Below are 16170 nucleotides of genomic sequence, written 5' to 3' on the forward strand. Positions count from 1 at the left end.
ACATTTGTAACAGTAACTATCTTTTTTTGATTTCCAGACAATTTCCTGAAGCCTTAGAGGACTTGAATGAAGCCATAAAGCAGTGCCCCAACAATCGAGAGATCCAGCGGCTGCTCCAGAGGGTGGAGGAGGAGTGTCGCCAGCTCAGCCAGGAGGAGCACCAGCAGCAGGACCTAGAACTGGAGCCTCCTCCCTCCCCACCTCCTACGCCTCCCCCAGAAGAGGAGGAGTCCCTGTCCCTGTCCATGCCTCTCCCCCCTCCCCCAGAGCCCCGACTGGAGGACATGGAGCCTGTCCAGGACCTGTTTGAGGATGAGGACTACCTGGAGCAGGAGCTGGAGGCGATGTCTATGGGTCTGCCCCCACCTGAGTCTCTCACCAATCCCTCCAGCCTTCCCATCATTCAGAGCCCACCGCTCTCCCCCACACATCCAGATCAGATCTATTTAGCCGGAGGTTCCCCCATGGGCCAGCCCTATGAGTATCACCCCACCTCCTCCTCCATGTCCTCTCCAACACGTGGGACATACCAGCCCACATCGCCCTCTTTATCCCCAACACATCAAAACTCCCACTACCGACACAGCCCGCCTCACACCTCCCCAGTGCATCAGCCATCTTACCGCTTCAGCCCGCCTCCTATGGGTACCGGGGGTCAGGGAATGGATCACCAGAGCCCACCGCCATCGCCTTTACGACGAGCTGCTCAGTACAGAGCCAGTCCGCCAGTAGAGAGTGTTTGTCTGTACAGGTCCCAGTCCGGGTCACCTGTGCGCTATCAGACAGAGCAGCTCCCTGGCCGGCCCAAATCTCCCCTCTCTAAGATGAGCAGCCAGCGTTCATTCCAGCTGAGCTCACAGCCCTCTTTGTCCTCCCAGCACCACCAAGCCCAAGGCCTTCGTCTCCAGCCTTCAATAGCCCAAATAGTCCGCACAAACCAGCCCAGCAACTGTGATGGGCAACAGCAGCTACGGTGGCCAGATGGGCCACTCCATGGGTGGTCGCTACCAAGGGGGTTCGGTGGATGTGGAGAGCCGGCTTGTGTACCAGCCCTCCCTGGATGGACGGTCCATGCCCCAGGTCCAAGCCAGCCTCAGCTCTGGGGCCCTCTGTCAGCACGGCGGCCGAGGAGGGGTTATGGAGTCCAGCCTGTTGAAGGATGAGCTACCCCAGCGCCCCTCCTCTGCCTACCGCGCCAGCAGCGGGGGCCCGGGGGGCATCCGTTACAGCCAGACACCTCAGATAAGCCGCAGCCAGTCAGCCGCCTACTACCCAGTCTCTGAGCATGTTCTGGAGCGTGCCAATGCCATGCCCCCCTGCCAGCTGGGCTCTCCTGAGATCCCCCATATGGTGAGACGCCCTGTCAGTGCCAATACTACTGAGATGAAGCAGCATGTGCCCACCCCCAGGCCTCTCATCCATTCTCAGAGCGTAGGCCTTAGGTTCTCCCCTTCCAGCAACAACATCTCAACTGGATCCACCTCGAATTTAGCGCCAGGTTTCAGGCCTTCCTCCTCCATTCAGCAGATGGAGATCCCCCTGCAAGCCACATATGAGCGCACCTGTGATGACATTTCTCCCATCTCTCCCTCGCAGGGCGGTGGGGGGCTGTATCAGGGCGAGACCACCCGCTCTCGGAACACGCCCTTCATGGGCATCATAGACAAGACGGCGCGGACTCAGCAGTACCTGCATCAGCCCTCACGGTCCAGGGCCATGACGTCCATGGACTCAGCCATTAGCCCCACCTCGCCTGGCCAGCTGGTCCAGCAAGGCTCCACCTACAGCCCCCCTGCCTCACTGGGCAATATCGCCTACTACAACAAGACCAACAATGCCCAAAATGGACACCTGTTGGAGGAGGACTTCTACTCCCAGACCCAGCCCCCCTCTCTTGGCAAACTGGCCAACGGCTCCCGTGGCAGTGGGGACATCCTGGAGCGGGTCAGCCAGGTGCCCACCTACCCGGATGTGAAGGTGGCGAGGACTCTGCCCGTGGCACAGGCCTACCAGGACAACATGTACCGCCAGCTCTCGCGTGACTCCCGCACCCAAGGCCCCACCTCCCCCATCAAACCAAAGAGACCATTCGTGGAGTCAAATGTGTGATGGCCTGTCTGTGACTGGTTGGTTGGACTGGGCTTGTCAGTGGGAGTCAGAGGAGAAAAATAGTTAGCTCAACAGCAGATGCTGCTGACCCTTGTATATGTGACATGGACAGACTTGTCTTAAAGAACTCTTGAGAGACAGATCCAGTCAGAGAGTAAACTACACAGCCGGCACACACGCTTAGGGTATTAGACATTATCTTATATGAAAAACATAACTAACAGTGAAGCGATTATTTCATTATCATATTCTGCACACAGGTAGGATAACAGGAGGGTCCTAAGTTCTGATCTCATACTAAATCAAAGACCAGTGCACTTCCAAAACATTGTGTGGCACAAAGTTCCCACAAGTGAACACAACAGGTGGGACTGTAAGAGTGAAAGTACTAATCATTGGACTCTACTCGTGGACTCTGTATCCATCTTCTGTTCTTTCAAAGTGTGCTCTTAACCAAGGTTGCTAGTAGGCTCTATTCTATGTAATACAATATTATATGTTCAATACTGTACATTGCTCAGAAAATACAAATGGCTCAACAACTCAGTACTTAGAGAAAAATGACAATATTTATAATTAAGTTATATATTGTACATAGAAATCAAACAAAACACAGTTTGCGTTTGAATTGTATTCTGTTAACCCTGCCTTTGTGTCCCACTGCTAGTCATATGGACGTGGAAAACCAACCAGGGTGAGGAAGGAGGGACACAGACCAACTTTGAATGATATTATTACCTCTAGTATGTCAAAATAAAGAAAGTTGTGGTATAATGCAAGAGAATACTTTTTATACTGCAATATGTCCTCAATGATGTAAACTAGGGCTGCAACTAACGATCACTGTATCTTCATTATCCATTAATCTACCAATTCTTTTTCGATTACTCATTTTTTCTGTGAAATATAATATACTGGTAAAATATGCTCAGTAAGTATCGTTTTTATGCATCCAAGACGATATTTTCACATATGCAGTTTACAGTGATATAATATAGGAAAAGCAGTGACTCCTCAAATTGGAGAAGCCAGAGCCAGTGAGTCTGATTTTTGCTCGAAAAATGACTGAAATGATCAATCAATCAAAATATTCGGCAATTAATTATCTGTCAGTTAATTAATCAACAAATTGTTTCAGCTGTGCTTTAATAAACACATATATAGAATCAGAAAGTGCATGTTTACACCTTTTAAACTTCAAGCTGATATCAAAATGCTCGTGTGAAAATGAAAATCCAACAATTGCACACTGACGCACACTCACAATTACATCTACATTTTCCATTGATTAAATCATTTTTGGAACAAGTCACTTTGCCTCATATCTGAGGTTCAGATTAATAAATTCCAATTTTCTGTATTTCTTTTTAGTGTCATTTCCGTGTCACATTCCTCATGATATGCCTCAGTGTGACGTTAAACCAGGTGTCAAGGCTGCAAACCCCCCTTTTTCTCTGTCAGTAAACATCTTTGAATACTTGCTTAACCATCTGCTTATATAAACAAGCAAAGCATCAGTTGCTATAGTTTTATACAAGCTCATGATTTTTTGAATTCATAAATCTTGTATTGAGGACAGATTGCTGTGTTAAGACAAAAAATAGGCCTTGAGTGCAATAAATGTGTTTCTAGTTTGAACCTTTGGCTACAGAAATGTTCAGTCATCTTTATCTGAGTGACAGTGATGAAAGGATGAATAAAAAATCCTGTGGTGCATGATTTTATCATGTGGCACATGAGTATCAAAGTTCGCCTCTGTCCCTCCTCGGTATGTAACGACACTGTATGTTCGTAGAGATAGTAGAACGTACAGAACATATGCTAGTGATGGGTTAACATGGATAGTGCTCAGCGACTAAAAGCAAGCAAATGCATACACGACCACTGTTACAGACGTTTCCCTTTCTCCTGCATTATTTTGTGCTGTTTCTTTTTACCCATAATGCATTTTTATTCCGCCACCTCTGCACTAAAAATGCCTGTTAAGTTCTTAACTAAGGGTGCACTTTATGTATTTTACTTAACTGTGTTGTTATGATTGTTGAATTTGGAGAAAGTGGGTGTGTGATGGGTCAGACCTCTGGCCAGTGATACCAGACTATCATAGACACTATTATTATATGATTTACAAAGCAGTGATGAATGACAACATGAAGAGCAAACAAATGTTTTTAAACTGGTGAAGATGTATAGACTTTCTAGCACAAGTTGTATATATACTGGCTCAGATATTCCACTCCGTCCAGCTCGGGTTTGTTAGTTAAGCAAGTCTGTTTCAAGAGGCCAGTCATGTTTAAGTATTCATCTAAAAAAAAATATCCGTCAAAGTCCTCAAAATCCAAATAAGCCAGTCTAATGCACTGGTCCTGCACACCATCTTGAAAATAAGTCGAATCTACTGCAACAAAAAAAGAAAAAAGGAAAAAGATTTTAAAAAAAGGTTTCCAGAAACTCCATATTTGGGGACTGAGAAAGTGGAATAATGAGAATATTCAAGTTATTTGTATATGTGCAAAAAGTTATAGACCGTTTGTCTGTAACATTTTATTTTGGTTCTAGATAAAAAATATCTAAAGAAAGACAGTTGTTCCTGACTGTCTTCTGCTCATCCTCAGTTTCACCTGCTACCAGAGAGATGCCCTACTTATCTTTACACAGATGAAGGTATAAACTGTACCTATACTTAATTTAAACAAGACTTCTAAGTTGAGGATATTTGAGGGTGTATGGTTTCAAGCTGTCTGTGTATATTAGTTTGCTGTAAATAGTCTGATGCATGTTCTATTCTTTCCATGAGCTCAAGCGGAAACATGTATAGCAGTGTCCTGACTCTGGTGTGTGATACAGTGTTTGGATCAAGATAAGGAGACTGCTATCCCTGAACTATCCTTATCATTTTCCTTAAACCTCACCAGACAAAAGGGAAAGGTTCTTTTATTTTATTTTAATGTATTTGCTTGCTGAGCAGAGTTCTCTTGTCTGTAAATGTGAGCTTTCAGATCGCTGTGATAAAAAGTTTAATTAAAAACAATAAAAAGAATGTGTTTTTATCTCATGATAACTGATTGTAATCTGTACAGTCAAACCTATGTATTAGGAAAAAAAGGAGCATATTTATAAATGGTTACCAACTGAAACAGGCCCTGCATGTCAATTATTTATTTTACTCATGATATGTTTTTAACATAGAAATGTAATTTATTTATTTTGGATGATTTTGGTCCACATAACCACGTTTAACATCAGTGTGTCGACACAGTGATAAAATATACAATAAAATGAAATCTAATACAATGACCTTGCAAAAATATAAAACATTTGTAACCTACACTTACAATGTTTAAACCAGAACAAACTGTAAACGTGACACTGATATCACTTTATAAAGACTTTATGGAGGACTTGTTAGTAACAGTAGCCTATTTACACATCCAGCAGACATATTTCAATGTCACCCAGCAAATCTCAGTCCAGTATTCACTCTCTTTTAGCTCTGGTCTGCTCGCCAGCTCCTGATGGAAATATCTAGCACTTTCGCTGCAAAACTGCTTCACTATGATAGCTAGTTGGCCAGCTAGTCACTAACCTTGTCTATCTGTTGTTTGGTGCTGAGCTGGTGGTGTACAGTGGGCTTCTGGAGCTTCCCCACTGTAAACAGCAGTCTGTTGCATCTGAAAATGATGCTGCTGAGAGTGGAAAGACTGAATCAAAACAATGAGGCAAAAGATGCTAAAATGTTGAGGGAAACTGCAGTCAGGTGTTTTGATGTTTCAATTAATGGTTTTGTTGCATGGGATTTGCATTATATTGTAAAATGTTCATGTAATCACATCATCATATATCTGCTGACCTTTTAACCCGAGCATGAACACCAGTTTAATGTGCTAAGTTACACTACTTTAACTTTTTTTGGAAACAATTATTATAAGATCTATAGACATCAGAAGATCTTACTGAAAGGTTTGTAGGATCAAAACTCATGATTATGAACAAACAAAGAAATCAGCTCGGTGTCGACTATCCAACCTCACTTTATTGGCGTTTTGGTCATCTGATTATACCTAATCTATTACCTGATGAAGGTCTGAGGACCAAAACATTGTCAATAAAGTGAGTACAATGATTGACAGCTAGTTTGTGCTAAAAAAAAAAAAAAAAAACTCAAATCATATGTAATATTTTTGTTGCACAGTACCTCAAAACTGTACTTTTCCGACAAAAAAAACTCATTATGATCTCACAAAAAAATCTGATACATTCCCCTCATTAAAGGCCCATGTAATCTCACCAAAAGAAAAAAACATTAAGTCACAGACTGAACAAAAACAAATGCCAGTGTATTCTAAGATTTATAAAAAAAAATGGAGTGATTTACTAGAGACTTTGCCCACAACAGTACCCATGAAATACATCAAATAGATGACTGAAATGTTTAAGGGAACTATTCTGAAAGAAGAAGAAGAAAGAAAAGCTATAGTCCTCAGAGGTGTGAAAAACACCTGTCGCATTGACAGAAAACAGTGTCTAGTCTTTCTTCTTTTTGTGTGTGAAAAGATGAACCAGTCCAGGTACAAGCACCATGACAATCTGAGGAACTATCACAAATTTGACAAAGAAGAGGCTGTAGAAAAGGCCTTGTGGGCGGATCGGGAGTGGCAGACGATTCACGTGGTATAGTCCCATGGACGAAATAGCCAGCGATAAAGCCCTTGGAGCCCAAGGCAGAGACCATCCTCCAGGCTTCCAGTACTGGGCTAGCCCCAAACCAAGAAGGGCTCCACAATCTCGTGTCAGAGAGGAGAACGGAGCTGTATCCAAACGAATCCATTCAGAGCGGCTGCACCATTTCTTAGCCAAAGCAATAGACCTGTGGAACAGAACATGTCCAGTCAAGGTAGGAAAACTTTCTCCAACCTCACCTCTCAGAGCTTATTGTGCATTGAAAAGAGTCACCAATACACATGAATATAGTATAGAGACTCACCAGGACAAGTCGATTCCCAGCTGCTGTAATCCAGCATGCAGCATCAGAGCACTGAGCAGCAGACCGATGCTGAAGCTGAAGAAGAACAGCAGGGGGCGACCTTCTGGTACTCTGCGGCTCAGGACAATCCCCAGAATGAAACCTGACAGGAACAATTCAATCAGTTCCAATTTGCAATGCAAAAAACATACCGTATGTTTCTGAACTCTTACTGCTAACACAAATAATCTCCCATTATATGATGATATACACCCATGATCTATATTTAAGCTTGCACATGATACTGCATACAGACCTGTAATGGAACCAGCAACGACCTGGTGAGGGAAGTGGGCGAGGATGAAGATCCTGGAGATTCCAACGGCCACCAGCAACACCACATAGAGCAGGTAGGGAACAGCTGATAACACCACACTGGAGGCACAAAGAAAAACATTTTTTTTAATGATTTCCTCTGTTTTCAAAGTCAAAACAGCATATTTGTTTATCTTTAAAGGGGACATACCTGTGAGTGCGAGAGTACAGAGATGATCCCAGTGAGGACACCACAACCCACCAGACTGCTGCTGTCACCATTGCATGTCCTGACGGACTGCCTGAGAGACAGACACCAGCTTTAGAGCTTCGACTGTACAATTAAGTAAGTGTACGATCTGTGATTGATATTTTTTTTTCTTTGAGGACTTTTCACCTGGCCCGGTTTCACAGGTGGAGGAAAACTGATGAACCTGGGGCTGTCTGTTGACAAATAAATGTGATTCACCTATCCACCAGAACGGCCTTTCTCCAAAGAGCATCCTAGAAAAAAATATATACATACAATACAATAAATGACATATCTGCTGCCAGTGACTGTACCATGGTCATTGTAGTGTTGGTACTTAATGTTTAAACTGTTACTGTTTGATCGTCTCCTATCTCAAACAATAATTTATTCTATTCATTTATAATCTTACTTTAACTCTTGTATGTCCTAAACTTTTCTTTAACTTCTAACTGTTTAATGCCTCCTCAATCCATTGTACTCATGGCAGTAGCAGTTATGCATAATAAACAGATAATCCACTGAATATTGTTTAAAATCTGGAATATATGCCTTCCCCTCACCCACAAGTTCAGTTCTTTTGATCCTTTTATTTAAAAAGAAAGTAAATAAATATGATCACCATTCTCAATATACTGTTGTAATAAGTAACAAATTTTCAATCAATTTTCCTCTCTCTTCCTTTTTCTTATATCTGGTTGAGCCATCCATACAAATATAGCTAGACTGCACAGTATATAAAAATGGTTCCGCTGATGTCTGTTTGTAATCGGACAATATATAAGGTTGGACTGACTGTATTTGCTATCCCGGAAGCTGCTACGTCAACAGAATAAAATATGAAACTGTGTCTGACTTCATTGTTGTTAATAATATTAGAATAAAAGAATAATTATATATATACACTGGCGGGTTTTAATGTGAGAAGGAAGCTTAGCTAGCTACACTGTAACGTTTTACAGATATAAGTTAAGTGGTCGGGGGGGTAAACGCTACACATTAAAAGCCCTGTTTGAAACAGTTTTTGGCTGTCTTACCATTTAAACACCAAGTTTAACCACTCCGATATAGCAGCTACCCAAAGTACTGCCACTCCAGCTCGTTTGCTGATGAAATACGTGAAAGGAAAGAGGAGCAGGAAGGCTGCTTTAGGATCTCCTATATGAGTGACAACCAGCCAGAATTTTTCCTGACTCCTCGTCCTCTGTTGGAGGGTCTCGGCGATCCAAATGCCTTGGGTGTAAACCGTTTCCATTCCTACGTCCTCTCCCAATGCATTTACTTAGGTATGTAGATGGAAAATTAAAATGCAATCCTGATTGTTTTATGCTTGTGGATGTGATGCAACGAATTCCGCAGTACTGTCCTATGCTCCCTAGGGGGAGCACTCTGATTGGAGAGCGGTTGGGTTTGAATGAGGGACAAAGCCACAACTTTTCATTGTGATTGATGAAATAATATCACATTCAATCCACAAATACAGCATTTGGCAAAAAATAAGGATGGGTCGTAATTTAAATAGAGTGAATATAAGTCAAATATTTGGATAAATGACCACAACCCGACGTACTTCGACACGCCCAGGTCGCGTCACTATACGACATCGCGTCGTTTTACGTAAGGCAGGCGCTCCGGTTTCCTGGCGGAGAAGATGGCGGCTCCTGGACCGGGGGAGTATTTCAGCGTCGGGAGCCATGTCTCTTGCCTCACCTGCTTGGGCCAACGTGTGCAAGGAGAAGTGGTCGCGTTTGACTACCAGTCCAAGATGTTAACTCTGAGTATCCTTTGTTTGTTTCGAGCTGCGGATGGCTAGCTGGCCTGCCTGGCTGCAAGGGCCTGTAGGGTAACCGAAAATATGTCAAATAGTGATCCGCGCAGGCGTAATTGGTGCTGAGCTGAGTTACACATCTTTAACCGTTTTAAAATATTTTCATTTGAGAGGTAGCTGCCCATCCATCACGTATATGTTGATGGTCTTATCGCTGTTGCCGGGTCATTTCATGGCTTCGCGTTATCTGCTAGGAGGTGCATGTGTTTTGAATCCACTCATTGTATTGCCAGACCTCAACATGGATCACTATCTGGCAAGGGATCCTGGTAAGGCATCATGGCTGTGTGCTCTCAACAGGCACAAACCGTTGCTAGTTAGCAAGCTAACTGACATTCAGTGCCCCTCGCAGTGTCTTGTGTTCACGATTTTACCTTCTCATAGTTTGTGATGTCTTTACTTGGAGATGCTAACGGTTATTTCTGAAAGCAAGGGATGAATGGACGCCCGAGCCCCCCTTCCACGCTACAGTCAGGCTGCTGTTAGCCCGGCTAACATGCTACGTTTCGGTCAGCCACACACTGCCGCTACTAGCTCATATAACGGTGTTAGCATTCGAAAGCTTATCAACTGAGCTTTCCCTCCCGTCTCATCCGATTCAAGTGATATTGTAATTGTAGCGTGATCATGGCTTGAATTATCAGTTTCATTTCAACACGATTCAGGTGGCATCATGAGTTCATTGTGACTAACGCTAGGTCGCTGGTGAATGTGTCTACACCCATTCATAGGGTGTGTGTGAGTATTACGAACATCATTTAGATGGTATGCTGGACCACCACCTCATGACCAGCACTGATTTAAATCCTAAAATGAAGAGGCCACAATGTGGGGTCGAGACACCAAATCAGTGAACTTAATACAGTGTGGGGGTCTGACAGTGTTCTTTGCATCACAGGCCTGTAGTGTGTCTGAACCTTTTGACAATTTAATTTATCTTGGGTGGTATATAAGTAACTTAGGAGGCAAATTATTTTTTACTAAGTTAGGCTATGCACTAGAAGAGCTTGCACATTTACACTGTGCTTTCTTTGATATAGTCTAGCTGAAAATGAAACTAAAATCAGACCAGTTTGTATGGAAAATTACACTTGACAATGAGAATTTGAGCGGTTTATTTTTACCACTCAGGTCAAAATGTAAGGGCATGCAGTCACTGTCATAACAGGTCTAATCCTGTCTTAGCTTGTGTCTTTTTTTTTTTTTTTTTTTTTTTTTTTTTTTTTTGGATCAAATTACCTAAAAATTAAAGAGCAATTAGAGAGTTGATGTCTTCACTATGTCACAGATTGGTTTAAAATATGTGAAAACCCAGTTGTGCAGCAGAATCACAGTAACAAATCTGAGAAGCCGTGTCTGTATTACTGACAGGGCATGAGAGGGCGATGCCCTGAGGCCCCAAGCTGTCAGGGTTTCAGGAAAAACTGCAGGTTTATGCTAAGATGAACAACATTTTCCTTTTACTTTTCCCATATGTGTGAGTGTATGTAAGTTAAGAATTTTACTGATTTTTCTCTCAAAATTTTAATCTCGGAAAATAACGAGGGGCTCAATCCAACAGGGGCCTGGGGCAATTCAAAATCCCAAACGCATGGATCAGTTTAGTTTATCAATCAGGCACTTCATAAAAGGATTAAAGCCAGGATTTATTGAGATGAATGCAAAGTTTGGAAGACTGCCATTGGGCAATTAACTCAAAAGCCATTTGATTTAGTGCACTTTTTAGCAAAGGAAGGCATTCAAAATTATAGAAAGTGAACTCTTGCTTTGATGCTTTGTGTATGTGCAGAATCCAAGCATAGTTAAACACATTTCCAACAAGTCTTCATTCATTCATTCATCCGTAGTTACTATAGGTGGCAGCACTGCCTTTGGTAGTCTCATGCTGTAACTGGCACTACCTTTCACTGTCTGTGTCAGTCAGCCACAGTTCCCTGTATCATAGGCTTCTCTGTGCAGTCTAACTCATGGTGTTCAATAGTTATTTTGTGTTGTGATGTGTTGTCCTGAAGTTGTGCGCCTTGACTTGAGTTCTTTCAAAGAATGTGCTTCCTCCAGCGGTAAGCCAAACCTCAACGACGTCATCCTGATCAACTTAGCCTATGTTTCCGATGTGGACATAATAAATGACCGCACTGAGACTCCACCCCCACTAGCATCACTGAATGTTAGCAAGGTGAGTCCATTTACTTTATGTTCTTTGTGTGTTGGCTTGTGCTGCCATTGATGATATTGAGTGTGATGGAAATTATAAATTTAAGCTCTACATAAATCAAAACTTATATACCACAAGTGAATGTGAAGTTAGGCTTGAATCCATATTTAACTGAAAGCTTGTCATTTAGTCTCAGTTGTGACTCAAATAAGGGCTTAATTTCCAAAAGATGCAGCCCGCAAAGGCTTCTCCTTCACCGGATTGAAGGCCTGAGTTGAGCTGAGTCTCTGCTCAAAATGAGGTGGCACACTCTCACAGAGGGCAAAACTAATGGTGCATTCAGGTGATCCTCATCAGCTTTAAAGTGATAACATTGCATCAGGCAGTTTTTTCTCCAATAGCTAGCAGCTATGGTGGTTGTGACTTGTCAACTCAACACATGAAGGACAACTCATAAGTCTATAAGTTAAATTTCCATCTTGCACTTTCTTTTCATAAGTCACACTCAAGTTCTGAATTTACCAGTGACTGGTGATTATGTGGATATAAATATTTACTAAATACACTGATGTCATGTGATATTTCCTTGATCAAGGTCAACTGAACAAAAAAAAAAAAAAAAAACAGTTGGCCACCCTCAGTGGTATAACTGAGGTATAATGAGGCTCAGATGGGGTATGCTGGTAACTGTATACCCTTAAGCAAAATAAGGCTGCATTTCTCATTGCATCTTGAGGATCCTGTGAAATGAGACTGGCCTTGTCAGCCCGTGACAAGCCTGGAAATCCAGACTCCTAAGGATACAGCAACAACAACAGAAAAACTTACTGAGTATAGATGCACAGTTAACATTTGTTATATAAAGTAAATAGTGTGTAAATATAAATGAAGCTCCATGATTACCTGTTATTTAATAAAGCTCAATTAACCAAGTCCATGTCTAGAGTCTCGCCTATGGAGCAAAAAATTGAATGATAACTCTTTGAATCCCTAACCACAACACAACAGATGATTGAAATTGTCCTATGTCCTAGTTGAAAGTTGTCAAAGCCAGTGATGCTTGATGGTAAGAAATCCTTTTGTTCTGTTCAACTCTTTACAGCTTGCCAATCGAGCACGGACAGAAAAGGAGGACAAGCTGTCCCAAGCCTATGCAATCAGTGCTGGGGTTTCTGTGGAGGGCCAACAGCTATTCCAGACTATTCACAAAACGTAAGAAATTCATACTGTTGTTCAGCTTCTGATCAGGTCAGTAGAGACAAAGTCTTCTACAGTGAAGATCAGACGCGTCAGTTCATAGTGTCTGACAAGTATGTTGAATATCAGATGAAGTAATTTATGCAATCCGTCATTGGTTTAGCTCACCGTAAAGGGCTTCACACCTGAACCTGACACTACAAAGCAGGACTGTGCCCAGTCAGACTGAATATAATTTGTACATGGCCTGACTCAGGTCCTGGTTTTGGTTTGTAGGAACTGGATGGATTTGTGAAGCCCTCCGTGAAAACTGTGAAGTTTTTAAACTGAAAGTCTAAACAAAAACTCAAAAGAAAACTTGTGGAGAAATCTCTTAAAACAAAACCAAGTGCTCAGCAGAAACACTGCTGCTTTTTAAAGTGACAGTAACTCAGAAAATATTCTAGTTGGGGGCGGTGCATTTTCTCAAAGAAGTCTTGTCTACAGGGTGTTTACAATATACAGTGTAAAGCCTGTTCCCTTCATTACGTTCCCCTTTTTTTGTGACAGTGACAAATTGTGCCTTTTTTGAAGCCTGACCTGATACTAGTCCCTACCCTCCCTTTCACTCCTTACACTCCCACAGACAAAATCAAAATCCAGACATCATTCCTCCTTCTGGACATTTTATTGCACTAATTCATTTTTGTTTTGGGCATTGTGTGCTGGATGTAATGAGAAAGCACCTGTGAGTCTTGGTGAGTGAGCCAGTGGAAGCAAGACTATTAACTTGTCTTGTTTGGAGCTGTATCAGTCCAGTGAGAAGAACATATTCAGCACACAGTTTGGTGTCAGATTTTCACTGAAAAGAGCTGGTTCCAGACCAGTTTTAATAGTTTTCGATATCTTTCGTGCATTGCTTTCTTTATACATCTAAGTTTTGCTTTTTAATACTCATAAAATATCTTGCAGTCAAAGAGCAGCATCTCGTTTTTCTTTCTTGTGATGGTCAAATAACTCGAATAACAAAGCTTCTGCTGAGCTCACTGGCTGACAAACAAAACATGACGCACAATTTCCTGCATGTCCTATATCACTGTAAAAATTAAAGTCGCTTTGTGTCTCATCCATGTTACGTTATGTGACGTATTTGATGGGATCAGATTTAGTCTCCGATATCTGATCCGACCCTAATTGAGCCCAGGATCACCGTGTCATCGGACACCTGTGGGGGCGTGACAGTCAGTGGTTACACCATGATTTAATGAGTGTTATTTCTTTTAGGGGAATTGCCATCACAGCTGATTTTTTGTGTAATCAGTCAGGTATTTCAGGGTCATGTAAAATCCTATTTCATGTCCCAAAGCTCTAAAATTTAACAGTAAACACAAAGAATTTTGGAATCAGCTCTGAATATTTTTTTAGCATTGTTTCTTTTCCCCAATGACCACATTTAATATGAAAAATGAAACCAGAATATTGTTACATATAGTTCCATTTTCACCACGTACACCACACATGACAAATATCCTCAATGCTTAACTAAGCAGTTTTTCCACATTCATCTCTCCAACATGTTTGACATAGAAATAGTCCAGATACTGTGTTTGGACGTCCACCAGAGAGGGAAATAAATGTTGGTGTTGAACACTTGCAGCCATTGCTTCACAAACCAACATTTTCCCAGCTGCAGATAAGATGATGTTAACTTTTCTTTGCAGCATCAAAGACTGTAAATGGCAGGAGAAGAACATTATTGTGATGGACGACGTCGTAATCTCACCGCCTTACCAGGTTGAGAACTGCAAAGGCAAAGAGGGAAGCGCTTTAAGTCATGTACGCAAAATAGTAAGTATGCTTTATATTTGTACCAAATTTCCTGAAAACTACATCACTTATGGGTTAGTTTGCAGATTAATCATTAATTGTATTGTACCTACACATGCATTTAGTCACTACAACAGGTGGTTAAATATAGAAATGGAAAAGGTAGAGTGATCTCCCTGCCAACACCTAAAAGCAGAGGAAAGATTAAATTAAATTAAATTAAATCCACCACCGAGGGAGATTCACTGACATCCACCCTCACTCCATTATGATGAGTTCCTCCGTCCTCGCCACTTGGTAACAAGTTGCACACCCGCACTATGATTTTTAAATTCACCCACTCTTTTGAGCAGAGATAATTGGCTTAGTTTAGACCTAAAAACTGAGAAAACATGGTTATTATTTGCATTCTTTGCAAGTCATCAGAGAGGGAGACGAGATGTAATACAATTTAACTGAGGGTTATTTTCATTGTCGATTAATCAAGGTGATGTTTTCAGAACTCCACAGCAGTTCAGTTTACTGTCATGTATGATGCATAAAAGCATCAAGTTCTCACATTTAAGAAGCTGAAAGAAACAAAATTGGTTGCTTAATTTTTTACTAATCACCTAATCGATTAATCGACCTATCATTGCAGCCCTGTTTATGTATTTGCTGATTCCTGTATGAAGTATCCCACATTTTCAGAATATATTAGTAACATAGTTTGTGTTTTGTGTGATTGTTTTGAGACAGCGTTTGTAAAACAGCCAGTAACAAACCGTAAATTGGCTCCTTCACTGCTAATTTGCATCAACAAAGTTTAATGGGCAGCCCTAGGTGGTGTATTTGAAAGCTCAAGTGATTCTTGTTGAGACAGATGTTTAGATTTTTCACAGAATTGATGTCGATTGTTCATAAATGTCGTTTTACTCCCGCAGGTTGAGAAACATTTTAGAGACGTGGAAAGTCAGAAGTCCATGCAACGTTCACAAGCACAGCAAACACAGAAGGACTCCACTTTATCTTCTTGAGTTGGCAGTGTGGGTCGGCCGGGGGAAGGCGACGCGGGTGGTTTTGTTCCCACTGCCTGACTAAGTCAGCATTCCTTGTCCTCATTCTGAGACCACAAGGAGGAGCGCTGAGGGCCCTGGATCCAGAAGATCAAAATACCATTAAAATGAAAAAGACAAAAAAGAAAGAGGAAAGATTAAATCTTAAATTAGACTTTATAAAGAATAATTTAAACATGAACCATAAAGCAACCATAGTTTCCTTAACTAACTTGTCTCATTCTGCCCCCACTCCTCCCCTCCTGTCCCTGAAGCCTTTTCTTTTTTCCGCCCTCCTTCCTTTGCCTTCAGTTCCATTTCAAAAAGAGAAAACTAGAGCAGTCAGAAAGGCTTGTTAGCTTTATTTTCTGTCATTGTTTCCTTTTTTGCTGTATCCATGTTCTACTGTCTGTATTTTCTGTATTTTAAACAAAATGTGACTTGAAACGCCACACTTTAAAGGACATTTTCTAAAATAAAAGTAACAAAAATTCTGACTGTAATACTGTAATT

General features: G+C 41.7%; 3 protein-coding genes across 3 annotated transcripts in view; 2 read left to right on the plus strand and 1 right to left on the minus strand.

Moving 5' to 3' along the window:
- Positions 1-5164, plus strand: part of tanc2b (tetratricopeptide repeat, ankyrin repeat and coiled-coil containing 2b) — a 48626-nt gene extending 43462 nt beyond the window's left edge. The window contains 2 exon segments of the mRNA XM_051066522.1: positions 38-946; positions 948-5164. Of these exon segments, the coding sequence (XP_050922479.1) occupies positions 38-946; positions 948-2109 (2071 nt within the window). The 3' untranslated portion in view covers positions 2110-5164.
- g6pc3 (glucose-6-phosphatase catalytic subunit 3) lies at positions 3071-9129 on the minus strand. The gene is made up of 6 exons (XM_018666350.2): positions 8675-9129; positions 7785-7891; positions 7599-7689; positions 7389-7507; positions 7094-7235; positions 3071-6976 (listed from the first exon to the last, which is right to left on the minus strand). The coding sequence occupies exons 1-6, from the start codon at positions 8890-8892 to the stop codon at positions 6634-6636; spliced, it is 1020 nt and encodes a 339-aa protein (XP_018521866.1). The 5' UTR covers positions 8893-9129; the 3' UTR covers positions 3071-6633.
- A 113-nt stretch (positions 9130-9242) lies between these two features.
- On the plus strand, positions 9243-16151 carry lsm12b (LSM12 homolog b). Its single transcript, XM_018666409.2, has 5 exons — positions 9243-9415; positions 11508-11641; positions 12723-12832; positions 14518-14644; positions 15547-16151. The coding sequence occupies exons 1-5, from the start codon at positions 9289-9291 to the stop codon at positions 15637-15639; spliced, it is 591 nt and encodes a 196-aa protein (XP_018521925.1). The 5' UTR covers positions 9243-9288; the 3' UTR covers positions 15640-16151.
- Positions 16152-16170: the final 19 nt, after the last annotated feature.

Source organism: Lates calcarifer, linkage group LG23 (genome assembly GCF_001640805.2).
Source record: "Lates calcarifer isolate ASB-BC8 linkage group LG23, TLL_Latcal_v3, whole genome shotgun sequence".
Lineage (NCBI taxonomy): Eukaryota > Metazoa > Chordata > Actinopteri > Centropomidae > Lates > Lates calcarifer.

Coding starts and splice junctions, on each gene's coding strand:
- g6pc3 (XM_018666350.2), bottom strand. CDS start 8,892: ATGGAAACGGTTTACACCCAAGGCATTTGGATCGCCGAGACCCTCCAA. Junction 7,508..7,598: donor CTGTACTCTCGCACTCACAG/GTATGTCCCCTT, acceptor TTGTGCCTCCAG/TGTGGTGTTATCAGCTGTTC. Junction 6,977..7,093: donor CTGGGAATCGACTTGTCCTG/GTGAGTCTCTAT, acceptor TCTGTTCCACAG/GTCTATTGCTTTGGCTAAGA.
- lsm12b (XM_018666409.2), top strand. CDS start 9,289: ATGGCGGCTCCTGGACCGGGGGAGTATTTCAGCGTCGGGAGCCATGTC. Junction 11,642..12,722: donor CATCACTGAATGTTAGCAAG/GTGAGTCCATTT, acceptor AACTCTTTACAG/CTTGCCAATCGAGCACGGAC. Junction 12,833..14,517: donor TTCCAGACTATTCACAAAAC/GTAAGAAATTCA, acceptor TTTTCTTTGCAG/CATCAAAGACTGTAAATGGC.